General features: G+C 57.8%; 4 protein-coding genes across 4 annotated transcripts; 1 reads left to right on the top strand and 3 right to left on the bottom strand.

Moving 5' to 3' along the window:
- Nucleotides 1–351: 351 nt before the first annotated feature.
- Nucleotides 352–4,050, bottom strand: CKM354_000624600 (uncharacterized protein; the record flags this gene model as incomplete). The annotated part of the gene is made up of 1 exon (XM_044801552.1): nt 352–4,050. One exon carries the CDS (start codon nt 4,048–4,050, stop codon nt 352–354), a length of 3,699 nt encoding a protein of 1,232 aa, XP_044657487.1.
- A 207-nt stretch (nt 4,051–4,257) lies between these two features.
- Nucleotides 4,258–5,196, bottom strand: CKM354_000624500 (uncharacterized protein; the record flags this gene model as incomplete). Its single annotated transcript, XM_044801551.1, has 1 exon — nt 4,258–5,196. The coding sequence occupies one exon, from the start codon at nt 5,194–5,196 to the stop codon at nt 4,258–4,260; it is 939 nt and encodes a 312-aa protein (XP_044657486.1).
- A 3,763-nt stretch (nt 5,197–8,959) lies between these two features.
- Nucleotides 8,960–10,372, bottom strand: CKM354_000624400 (uncharacterized protein; the record flags this gene model as incomplete). The annotated part of the gene is made up of 4 exons (XM_044801550.1): nt 8,960–9,112; nt 9,198–9,524; nt 9,590–9,731; nt 9,861–10,372. 4 exons carry the CDS (start codon nt 10,370–10,372, stop codon nt 8,960–8,962), a joined length of 1,134 nt encoding a protein of 377 aa, XP_044657485.1.
- A 289-nt stretch (nt 10,373–10,661) lies between these two features.
- Nucleotides 10,662–13,091, top strand: CKM354_000624300 (uncharacterized protein; the record flags this gene model as incomplete). The annotated part of the gene is made up of 1 exon (XM_044801549.1): nt 10,662–13,091. The coding sequence occupies one exon, from the start codon at nt 10,662–10,664 to the stop codon at nt 13,089–13,091; it is 2,430 nt and encodes an 809-aa protein (XP_044657484.1).
- Between the last annotated feature and the right edge of the window lie 47 nt (nt 13,092–13,138).

The raw sequence follows: 13,138 nt of genomic DNA, 5'->3' as shown, positions 1-13,138 counted from the left end.
CCCTCGTGCTCTCCGAATTTTTGCCCGAATTTTGGGGCACTGTGGCGACGACGACGAATTTTGGAATCCGCCGCATCGCTATGCTCTACGCCCACCACTTTCGCGCTGACGTAATCATCCACCGCACCTCACTTGGCCATTCTGATCTGGTCACCCTCGAAATCGGACGGACATGCGAACAAAATGGACCTCTTCTCTGCCGGCGACCCGACATCGTGGGATGCTACCACGGTGGATTAACGGCGGGACAATGCCTCTCCACTGCCGACGAACGATCCTCACGGTCTGCTCACAATGCCCTTTCGCACGGGTGGAACGGAACATCACTCCTTACTAATGCACATGCGAATCCTATCCTACCCCGACGCCCTCGGTGCCGTGCACTTGTCCAAACTCCCAAAACAATCGAAACAACCCCGACATTTCGATGCCCGGGGACACTATCTTCCGGGCCATCCACCGCTCACATACTTTCCAATTATCGGACTCCCCGTCCGCGACGATGCCCACCTTCTGCGCCTCTTCTTCCATCCACGACACGATCCGTTCGCCTCCTACAACCAACATCGCCGCGACGGCGGGTCGAACTAAACCCGGAAATTGACAACTCCGCTGGCGGACGCGTCGAAACCGCCGTGGTCCGCCATGGCTGATGTCCTGCCATTGGTGGCACACGGCTTGGGGGACGTGACATCCAAAACAACCGGTGTGTGCATCGAAACGAATCGTGCTGACGATGTCGTACGCCCGCTGGACGGCATCTCGCATGTCCCATGGGCACTGCTGCCACGAATGCCCCCCATCGGCTTCCCCACGCACAAAACATATGCTGCACCGCCCCGTCCACTGCTGCAACGTCGACGCGATGGACTCGACGCTGACGTGCTCCATCTGCCGACGATGTCGTTGGCGCTGCTCGACGAACGCGAACGCGCGGGCCTGCGCTTCGCGCTCGACTTCTCGTCGCCTGCGGATCCGCCCCTGCTCCTCCTCTTGCTCACGATCGGTCTCGCGCTGCTCGACGGCGACGTCTCCGACATGCTCGCGTTCCCCTTCGGGCCGGGGGACGGCGATCCTGCGCCGCTTTCGACCCCGCGGCAACCCGCGACACACGTCGCATCGTTCCTCGTCGACCTGGCACGCACTGCGATCCACTCGACCATCCATGTGTCGGTCCAACGGGACCCGGCGACACTGCTCCCCGCGGATGAACGCCTTCATGGCCGCGTCGGTGCGCCACCCCTGCTCCTCCTTCTCCTGCCCGGTCCGCTCGTCGACGGACGTGCCCTGCAACATGATGGCCTCGCTGGGGCGCCCGTCTCGCCCGGCACGCCCGCTCTCCTGGGCGTACTGCTTGATCTGCTCGCGAACGCCGACGTGAATCACGACGCGGATGCGGGGGGCGTCGACGCCCAACCCCAATGCGTTGGTGGCGGTGAACACGCGCTCCGTCTCCCCGGTCAATCGTCGCAAAATCGTCTTCTTCGCCGCGGCGTCGCCTACTCCGCGGTGATACACGCTGCACCCCAACACGCCGGCCAAACGCTTCGCCTGTTCGACGCGCCTGCAATACACGACGATCTGGCCCTCGGGGTACTGCTCCTTCTTCCGCTCGACCAACTCCCGCACCGCCCCATCCTCCTCCTCGCGGGCATACTGGACGACGGAATACGCAATGTTGGGTCGACCCGTGACGTCGCGAATCATCCGCACATCCTGCTCCTCGACCCCGATCGCGTGCAAAAACATGCTTTCCTCGCTGGGCGGCAATGTGGCGGTCAAAAACAACACCTGCACCCCGTACCCGGTCATCTCTCGCAACTCCAACACCTTCGGCCTCCAATCCGCCGTGCTCTCCAAAATGGTGTGGCACTCGTCGATGACGATGCGTTCCAATTGCCCGTTCGCACGCTTCATCGCCAAAAACTGGCCGAACGCGACCGACACGGCCGACTCGGGCGTCACGAACACGATCTGACTATCATACGGGGGCCGCTCGCCGTTCCACTCGCTACATCGGATTCCGGCGGCGCTGCACCGCTCCTGCAAATCCTGGCGCAACGACACGACGGGCACCACGACGACGGTCAACCCTTGCGGGGAACCGGCGGCGGGCAACATGAACAACATGCTCTTCCCGCCGCCGGTGCGCATGACGGCGACGACGTACGGCGTCCCCGCGACGATGGCGTCCAACGCTGGCCGCTGCACTCCACGGAACGCCGCGTCGGGCCCGTACATCCTCGCCAACTCGCCCGCGACGTCGACGCTCCGGATCCGCCGCGTGCGTGCGGCGTCGACCTGCTCCTGCTCCTGCTGGATCCGCGCGCCGACATCTGCGACCCCCTGATGCTGCGCTTCCGCGGACGGGAACTGTAAAATGCGGTGCCAATTGACGCTCACCTGCCGGAACTGCTCCCGCTCGGACATGGTGATGAACGGCGACTCGGTCATCAACAACCCATATATCATCTCCTCCATCTCGGGGCTGTGCCCGGACTGGGTCGCCTGCACGTTCCGCATCTGCTCGATCACGGCGCCAATGGCCGACCGCTGCGGACTGCCGTCGTAAATCCGGTCCAACGTGTCCCGGACGCTACTATTGCGACACAACTCGCGCTGGATGGCGGGATATGCGTTCCTCCACACCGCGACGCCGATCCGCACGCCGATGCGGCTCTCGGTCTCGCGATACATGACCCTCCGGACGCGGTCGGTGTCCCAAAACCCGTCGGTGTTCAACGGCGCCCGCTCGTCCTGGGACGGGGGCACATCCGCCAACCACTCGTCGTCCTCGTCGTCCTCGTCGTCCTCGTCGTCCTCGTCGTCCTCGTCGTCCTCGTCGTCGCTCTGTTCGGCCGGGCCCCCGCGGACCACCTCCTCGACTCTATCGTCGCCCTCGTCGTCGACTTCGCCGTCCGCCCACTGCTCCTCGGGCTTGGGCTCCCACACATGCGCACCACGCTCGAACTGGTCCCGCACCGCTTCGCGCAACTGCTGGACGAATGGCTCGATCAACCACAAAAAATACACGACGACCTCTCCCACCTCCGTGGGCACGTACCGGTGCACGATCTTGACCCGCTTGCTGGCGCTGTATCCCTTGTGATAATTGGTGACGAACGCGACCATCCCGTCCTGGATGAACACTCCGCGCTGGCCGCGACTCTGCTCCCCATTGCGGTGCCGGATGCTGATCAACTCGGTCGCGCGCGCGGGCGCGCCGCCCGAAAAATGGACCAACGCCATCAACTCCTCCTTGAACTGCCGCACCTGCCGGAAATACGCCTCGACGCCGCTCTGCTTCCACACGACGCGCCCGCCGCCGCTGCTCTCGATCAACTGCCCGGGGTGCTCGTCCGCCAATCGCTCCCACATCCACCGCTCCCCGGGGACCGACCACGTGTTGCGGTGGTCGTCGATAAAACACCACCGGGGGCTCATCTCGCTCGCGTCGTCGTACAATGATGCCACATCGACGTCCGGCATCTGGACGGGCCTCCAATCGCGCGCGCGGACGACTCCGTCCGCCGGGAACCACATCAACTGGTGCACCAAACGCCGCCGCACGCTCTCGTTCAACCCGTGCACGACGGCGCGGACCATGTCGATGGTGAATCGCGCCTTGCCGACCGTGATGCGCGCTCCCTCCCACAACACCTGCCCGGGCGCCTTGGTGGTGTACCGGATCTTCATCCCGTACGTCTTCTGGTGGAATATCCGGTCCAACGGCGTGGGGCGGCCCCCGTATTGCGTCAACGTCATGCATCGCTGCGCGTACGGCTGCACGCCCTCCAACACGGCCGGCGCGGCCATCTGCGCGGCCACGACGCTGCTCCCGCCCGCGGTGCGCGCGCGAATGGCGCTGACGCGCTGCCCGTGGGCATGGTACACGACCATCGCCCGCAACGGCGCGATGATTCCGGACAAAATGGGGGTGTAATTGATGGCGGGCACCCACCCCCCCTTCTCGCTGTTCAACCCCAACACGGCCAACCCGCTGACGATGGCGCTCTGGAACTCGCTGTCCTTCAACGGGTGGTCGAACATGGACAACCAAAACTGCAAACTGCGGCGCACCAACTGCCGCTTCGCCCGGGCCTTCTGCGCGTCGCCCTCGGACTCGATGACGGCCACGGCGCCGCTCTGGACGCGGGCCAACGCCTGGTGCTGGCCCTCCAACAACACGTACGGGGGACGCCGGTCGCGGGCGTGCGTGCGCCAAATGTACCGCAATATCCGGACCCAATGCCCGCTCTACTTGCGAATCGTCTTCACCTGCTGCTCGGCGTAAAACGGCCGCTCGTTGTCGTCCGCGCCGCACTCGCGGCGATTGATGTGCTCCAACGCGGCGCGTCCGACTACGGCCGGACGACACACGCGGAACGCCTGTCGGATCAACCGTCGCGTGGCGTGGCATGCCTCCGCCAACCCGACCATCTCGCCGTCCTCCTCGGCCGGGGGGACGGGCTCGTTCTCGTCTCCCTCCTCACCTACGGCGGGCCGGATGGTCGCCAACAACTCCTCGGACGTGAATCCTGCCAAATGGGCGGCCCACCCGGTGAAATCCAACCACGGGTCGGCGACGCTTCGCGCGTTCTCGGCGGGAATGGTGCTCTCTTTTCGCAATTCTTCCCGCCGCTCTTGGATCTGGCCCAACAACGCGCGCATCGCATCGCTGGCGGGGGCCTCGACGGCATGGGACACGACGAAATACCGCTGCCATCCTCGAAACTTGAAAAATCGCTGGCAATGCTGGGCCTCCTCCCATATGCGGTTCGTGGGGGGGCCACCTCGCCCGTTCCGCGACCGACCTCGCGCCTGGTTCGACGACCATGCATGCGCCTGGCGGCAATGTGCTGCGATGTGGGCGGTCTTTGCTCCGCGACACATATACGGACATGGCTGTCCCGCGGCATCGACGCCTCGACACCGGAATCCATCGGTGTATACGGGCAACCATTCGATGGGGCGCGCGCCTGCTTCGGGATATGTGACTTCTTCTGGTGCCTGGGCAACGTCGGACAAACCGGCGAACACCTCGTGGACGCGCTGTTGCATCTCGCGATCCCATTGGCGATGCGCGCGCCGTAAATGGCCTGCAAACTCGTGGGGAATGATCGCGAATCCGCATGGCTTACATATCACGACGCCGTACTCGGGCAAATGGGCAAACACCTCGATGAATGTCTCCATCCGATCGCGCTTCTTCCCATTCATGGATGGGAATCAACACGTTCGCCCCCGCCGCGACGTGATGTCAAACTCTCCCCTGACCCGGTCTCCCGATTCGTATGCGGCTCAACTTTAATCGTATATGTGGACGATGGAACAATTTCCTCTGCTCGACGCGGGGCTCTTCAATTCGCGAAACTGGGCGCGCGGCATCGATGGTCGGTCTGTAAAATGTGTGCGAAATTTGGGGGCAATCGGGCCCATGGTGGAAACATGGCCGATTTTGGGGCAAATCCATACGTTATATAAATACTCTTGCGATCCGTCCTCGGCATTAACTGCTACGACGAACACGCAACACGCTCGCTACTTATGGAAAACGCTTCGACGTGGTCGCTAATGCTCGGGATTGTGCAACCCTATACGATACGGTGATACCTTGTCCTCCGGGACACCGATATGCTCGTGATCGAATGCTTCGTCGGGGTACCCTAACCCTAATGGACCTGGCGACGACGATTCCTCTCGAATGGCACGTCGAACCGGCTTTAAACTCACGGACGGGCGACTTTACTATTCGATGGAATTTTGTGCAACGTTGCTCGAATTTTGGCGTCCTCTGGCGGGCGGAATAATTTTTGCTATTCGTGGTCTCCTACGTATAACAATGGCGCTACTGGCAACGACGATACCTCCCGAACGACAATACGAATGGACCCCAAACTTGGTGACGGCTAACCTGGCCATCGAATGGAATGTGGGACAACGCTGCTCGGATTGTGGGATCCTCTTACGTGTGGCGTAATTTTCGCAATACGCGGTACTCGACGTGCCGAAATGGCGCTACTGGCGACGACGATATCTCTCGAACGACTTGTCCGATGAACACCAAACTCGCGGACGGGCGACTTTACTATTCAATGTAATTTTGTGCAACGTTGCTCGAATTTTGGCGTCCTCTGACGGGCGGAATAATTTTTGCAATTCGTGGTCTCGTGCGTACGGCTGCGGGCGGAACTGGCGACGTCAATACATCTCCAACGGCAACGCGAATGGACACAAAACCTGGGGACGGGCGACTGTACTGTCCAATGTAATTTTGTGCGACGTCGCTCGAATTTCGGTGGCCTCTGCCTGGTGCTAAAACTTTTGCAATCCGTGGTCTCTTGCGTATTACTACGGGCACTACTGACGACGTCGATACCGCTCGAACGGCCCTCCGAATGGACTCCTAACTCGTGGACGGGCGGGCCATGGTCGATCCGCAAAACCTATGCAATATTGGGGGACAATCGGATGCGTCGTGGAAACACGGTCGATTTTTGACGTTGTAAATGCGCATCACAAATTTCCTTTCTCCCCCCCGCCGTATTGGCCTCGCGTGTCCGACACGTACTACGCTCGCTCCTTGTCCGGAACGCTTCTCGCTGGACGCGGACGCTCTGGAACTGGTGGATGCGTCCGATACAACTCTACCTTGCCCTCCGGGACGCCAATATACTCGTGGTCGAATGCTTCGTCGGGGCTACCCTAACCCTAATGGGACTGGCGACGACGATTTCTCTCGACTGACACGACGAATGGCCTTTAAACTCGCGGACGGGTGACCTGACTATCGAACGTAATTTTGTGCAACGTCGCTGGAATTGTGGCGCCCTGCGGCGGATGGCATAATTTTTGCAATCCGCGGACTCTTGCGTTGTGCTGTGGGCGCTACGGACGACGTCGGTGCTTCTCGAACGGGGCCGCGAATGGACCCGAAAATTGGGGACGGGCGACGTTAATCTTCAATGGAATATTGTGCAACGTCGTGCGATCTTTAATATCCGTATGCGTGTGGTATTATTTTCGCAACCCGCGGCCTTCTACGTGCTAAACTGGCGCCACTGGCAACGATAACATCTCTCGAACGGCAATGCGAATGGACTTCGAACTTGGGGACGGGCGATATTCCTATCTCATGTAATTTTGTGCAACGTCGCGCGAATTTTGGTGCCCTCTGCCGGCTGGCGTAATGTTTGCAATCTGTGGTCTCGTGCGTACGGCAATGGGCGCAACTAACGACCTCGATACCTCTCGAAATGTACTGCGAATGCGCTCCAAATCTGCGGACGGGTTTCTGTATCTTTTCATCTACCTGCCGGAACTTTTGCGCGACTTTATATGGAACACCCCCTGGCGGATGGCAAACACGCGGTGTGCATGCGAAAACGGCACGACTGGCGACATCGACATGTCCCGAACTACCTGTGCAATGGACCCTAAACTCGCGGACGGGCGACCTTGCTATCGAATGTAATTTTGTGCGACGCTGCTCGAATTTTCGCGTCCCCTTGCGGGTGGCATAATTTTTGCAATTCGTGGTGTATTGCATACGACAACGGGCGCTACTGGCGACGACGATATCTCACAAATGGCAATGCGAATCAACTCCAAACTTGGGGACGGGCGACCTTACGATCGAATATAATTTTGCACAACATTGCTCGAATTGTGGCATCCTGTGGCGGGTTGCATCATTTTTGCAATTCGTGGTCTTTTGCGTACGGCTGGGGGCGGAACGCGCGACGTCGATATCTTGGAAACGGCGCTGCGGATGGGCGTCCAACTTCCGGACGGGCGACTTTACTGTCTAATGTAATTCTGTGTGACGCCGCTCGAATTTTGGCGTCCTCTGGCGGACGGTATGAATTTTTGTAATCCGTGGTCGGTCGGTGGTCTCGGGAATGGCGGACCTGGCGACGTCGACATCTCTTTACCGGCGCTGCCAATGGGCCCCAAACGTGCGGACGGACGTCTATATTATCCGCCCTCCCTGGCCGGATCTTTGCGCGAACGTACACGTCCTCTGGCGGGTGGGATATCTCGTGGCACGCGATGCTCGACGTGCGGGAATGGCGCGACTGGCGACGACGATATCTCTCGAACGCCCTGCGGAATGCACTCCAAACTTGCGGACGGGCATCTGCATCCTCCGACCTGCCGCTCTGCAACTTTACGTGAATTGATCATCTCTATGGTGGCCGGGTGGAATTTTGGACTGGACGGTGTCTTACACTCCTCGGCGCCCGGGCGCGTTGCCCTGAAACTCGACGACGCGACTCTTGACGTGCATGTGCGCCCTCTCGACAACTTCTCGCACACTCTATGCCGCCGCCGACGTGTCGGGGATCTATGGGGTCTGTTCGCGCGATGGTTACGACCGCTTCGACGTGCTGTTGCATACACGATGTGTGCTGCGTACGCCTGCTGCGCCTGCTGCGGTCGCGATTCGCTGGCCTTGGCGGAACTTCACTCGGTCCCATGGCTTTCTTCCGGCGACGATATCTCGCGAACGGCGGCAGCGGCTGCGGATTTTCTTTCAATGGTCCTCAGCGATTGCGCGACTCTTCTACATGTCCCGAAATCAGCGTGTTCGAGGGCCATCTCACCATCCGAGATTTAGGGTCGAAATCAAATGATCGGATGGGAGACCCTGGGGAATTTTTGTATGGGAGCAGCAGAGCCGCAAATGATCGAATGGGCATCCGAGACCACGGGATACTGGGTAGTAGATACTAGAAATAGACTACCTAGCTATAGTAACGATATAATACTAAAATATAGCGATAGTCGTAGAATCTATAAATATTTATAGGTAGGGACACGAGTAGAGGTATCGGCTACGCGTACGTCGCGTACTAAACGTCGCTTTCTACTTCGAAGCTAAGAGGGTTACGTACGAGAAAGAGACGCGTCCGCGAGCCTACTTAATTATAGAGCGCAGACTCTATTCCTGTTCTGCCTACGCCGGTATAAGGCTATTCTTCTTAAAGGTCTCAAAGGTCTCAATAAACGCCTGATACGAGTCAATGTAGCCATTCCAGCCGAACTGGCGTGCTTTGCTCATGCTCAACGTGGCGCTCCACGTCCTCTGGAACACCCAGTCTTGGAAGGCCTGCCAGGAAGAGTCAGCGAAAGACCGAGGACGATTGCGACGAAGTTTTCGCAGTGCGAAGACGTCGCTCAACGCCTACACTCACCCAGGTGCCGAAGTCGAACGTGCTCTTGGCCGATGGAAGATTCTGTTTCTCGCAGAGCTTCTCCCAGACTTGTCGCTTGTCTTGGGACCATTCAAGCAGACTCAGCTCAAGCTGGAGATCGCCTTCCTTCGGGTATGGCTTGGAAAACTTCTGATCCGACGTCGCTTGGACGTTGAAGTACTCCGCAAGTCTTGGCCACAAGTACTTCCACGAGAAGTAGTCCCCGTTCGTGACGTTGAAAGCTTGGTTCGCGCAGTTCGCGTGAGTGGACGCGTAAATGGTTAGGTCAGCGATCAGCGGCGCGTACGACACATCGTCTGTGCCCTCCTGCAAGAGCAAAGTCGATATCAGTCACTGCTGCAAAGTACCAAAGTCATGACATAGACACGCACCCAGTAGCGCTGATTCGTTGGCATCGGCGCTTCAGTGCCCAGCTCTCGGCACGTCAAGAGATACATGGCAATGGTCAGCGCTTCGTTCATACCATTTGGTTTCGACGTTGCGCCAATGATTGCTTCGGGTCGAATAACATTCCTGACACGATTAGCAGCTGTTGCTCACAATTTGATCTTCACCTCGAAGTGCCGCCACGACCCTGATTTGTCGGCAATCGAAGAATGCAGAAGCTGGAGCGCACAGTCGCGGCAGAATTTGGTCACGTACCACGACCACTTCTTCCCTTTCTGAGCGGCGAACAATTTGTCTTCCTGAGGAAAGTAGAAGTTCGGAATCGGTCCTTCACGACGAGGCTCTTCCTCTCGTGCTGGCGAGGGCACTGGCATCAAATGCACGTAGTAGTGTTTCCCACCGGTCTGAAGGGTGATGTTCTCGAGCTTGGGCGCTACCTGCTCAAGAGCGTCGACAAAATTCTCAAACAAAGCCTCGTTGGCACTGTTAAGCTCTGAGAAATCGTCTTTGTGGACGTAGGAGCAGAAATACGCGTGCGTGACATCCGCGCACGCATCCTTCATCTCAGTCGCCAAAGCATCCGAGCTCTTCGAGAAATCCAGAGCCACGAACTTGATTCTCGGGTCTTCAACGGTCGTCTTGAAAGGACTTCTCGACGTGGCTATGATCGAAGTCCATTCGTCGGCAGTTGTGTTCTTGACCAGGTATTCCAGTATGGCTCCTCCGCTGATGCCATTGGCGCCCGTGATCAGTGCAGTTTTGCCCATCGTGAACGATTTGCTGTGCTAACCAGGATTGAGCTTACTACATGGCATGCTGATGGATCTTGCCCGCACCATAATACGTCCATCGATACAAGCCACCGTACGGATAAAGTGGCTTTCCCGACTCTGGCAGGACCCTGGATAGTGTGGCCAAACCTTCTCCACCTCTTCTCCGCACTCTCCTCCATGTTTGGGCGCCCCAAGACGACGATCAACCCGCACTCTGAGCAGCAGCTCTCAATATATGCTCGGGCCAGAAGCGCCTTCGCTCCACGAAACTTCTTGCATCACCATGCACACCTGCGGACAATGTGGCAAAGTCTACTCCTTCAAGGGCACCCTGACGCGGCACCAGCGGAACCATAGCATCTCAGCTGGACACCGATGCTCGGAATGCAACATCACCTTTCGGAGGAGCGATCTGCTCTCAAGGCATCTTCGAATTCATGAGGATGGATTGAACGCTTCGCCATCATCGTCGCGTCCGCAATCTGAGCGCAGAAGATGTCACACGGCGTGCGAGGCATGCCAGAGGCGGCGCATTCGCTGCGATGGCGGGCAGCCGTGCTCGGCTTGCTCCAAGGCTGCTCGCGACTGTGTCTACCATTCTGCTCCCAAACGCGTTAGTCAGCGGGAAACAGTAGACTCTTCTGTATTTGACACCGTTGCGTCCACAACAACGACGAGTGATGAGCCGTGGATTCCAACAGGTGACTCAGCCCTCTCGATCACTGATGCATCGGACGCAGGTGCAATGCAAGGCGTTGATGTCGCCCAAACTTTGATGTCGTTGCCAAGCGACGACATGGTGGACCAAACGGATCCTGCCTTCTGGGGCTTCTCAACAGGCTGGCAGTGGACACATGAAGACTTCTACTTGCAGCGAGGCTTCGCGCAGGACGATCTCGCATATCCACTCCCAGACTTGGCTCCTGAACCTGAGCAGACAAACCACGACTTCCATGAGAATGATTTGCACGCGTTGCCTGTCTCCTTTCACGAAGCGCCATCGCCCCAGGCCGCCGACTCGTTGGGTAGCCTTCTGCCCGGCGACGGCGCATCGCTTCGGAACTCCGCAGCCTCAACTCCTTCGTTGCGTACCATATTGGGTACAATGGTCGAAGATGCCACGACGTCTCATTCCACTGCGATGTCTGCCAAGTGGGAAGATTTTTCGAAACGCCTGTCGAGCTTCATCTCTACTCGTGGAGGTCAGTCGTCCAGATCACCGAAGTCTCATCTCTTAGATGGCTTAGTAGAACAGTACTTCGACCACTTTCATCCCTTGTGGCCGTTTGTGCCTAGCAAGGACACTAGCCGGGATGTCCTTCATCCCCTACTCTACTTGACTTTGACTTCGATTGGTGCACTCTACTCTGGCACCAACGCCGCGGCAAGATACGGTTCCATTCTACATGGAATGATTCGGGAAGTGCTCCTACGTTCGGAGCGCTTACGAGATCAGACCAGCGAATCCGAAGCCTTGGACATAGGCAGATCAATGCTTCTGACTCAAGTCGCAGCTTTGTACTTTGAGCAGGATGGAGCCTTTTCTGCAGCGCAGCGACTGGGTGCCACGCTTGGTGATCACGCTCAGCGGATGCGATTGTTCGCTTTGAAGCCTGCCACTCGCATCCATCATCACCAGCATGATGTCTTTCGCCCCATCGATAACTCCATGCTGCAAGGTCGCAAGATGTTGGCCTTTGGCATAATGCGAGCAGAAACTTTCATGAGCGTTTTGTTCAACAAGAAACCACTCATTTCGTACGAGGAAATCAACCTGCCCTTGCCCAGTCCGAACCACGCGCAAGAGGTATTTACTGCCACCTCTGGCAGTGAATCTGCAGCAGAGCCGCGCACCGAGATGCTCTTCTCGGATCTCGTGCGGATTGCACTTGACGAAGACGAGGTTCTACCAGCTCTCAAGCCCGTCGACGTTGAATTGCTTCTCTTCGGACTCCAACACGAAGTGTGGCGATTCTCCCATGACCCTGACATATTCAAACGATTGATACAAACAGCTCGGCGAGTTTTAACAGCAGCTGAATCGGGTCTGAAGTCGGTGCCGGACCATCTGGACTGCACTGGAAGACGAATGCGTAGCCTGCAAAATGACTATCTTCGCGTGATCAAAGCGTTGGACAAGTGGAAGGCGGCTTTGACGCACTGCCAATTGTCGCATTCTTTGCCTGAGAATCGTTCTGTATATCTGAGTGCACTAATCCTCTACGAGCTGAGCTTTCTTCGGCTCTGTGCGCCTCTGAATTCCATACAACAGACTGCATATCGGTTGCATGAGCCTAGTGCGAGTGATACAGCTGTGGCAGCAGACATCACCGCCTGGACCTTCACGCCCGAGGCCAGTGAAGCGATACATCATGCTCGAACAATATGGGAGATGCTCGACACTGAAACTTCGAGACCAGGAAAAATCCAGGCAAAGTACAACATCTTAGCATTGATCGCTCTCCATCACACTGCAGCACTTGTGTGGCTTGTCGCTGGTACTGAGGCACAGAAAGATCAGAGCTTCTGCGCCCAAAATGACGGCTCAGCAATTGGTTTCCTCTTGCGTCGGGACAATACTGAGGTGCTAATGAACCAATTCGAGAATCTGTACCCTAGAATAACATCGTCTTGGGGACAGCAGTCCTCGTTCGCGAAAATGGTCAGAGCACTAGCAGACAACCCGTTTGCTTTAAATACACAGGGGCAATGAAGGTGTGTATTTTCAAGCTACGCTATATGGTCTGCCCATGCAATTCA

The sequence above is a fragment of the Cercospora kikuchii genome (assembly GCF_019650295.1).
Source record: "Cercospora kikuchii DNA, contig_00003, whole genome shotgun sequence".
Classification (NCBI taxonomy): Eukaryota; Fungi; Ascomycota; class Dothideomycetes; order Mycosphaerellales; family Mycosphaerellaceae; genus Cercospora; species Cercospora kikuchii.
The sequence above is the reverse complement of the archived record's forward strand: the minus strand, read 5'-3'. Positions and strand labels throughout refer to the sequence as shown.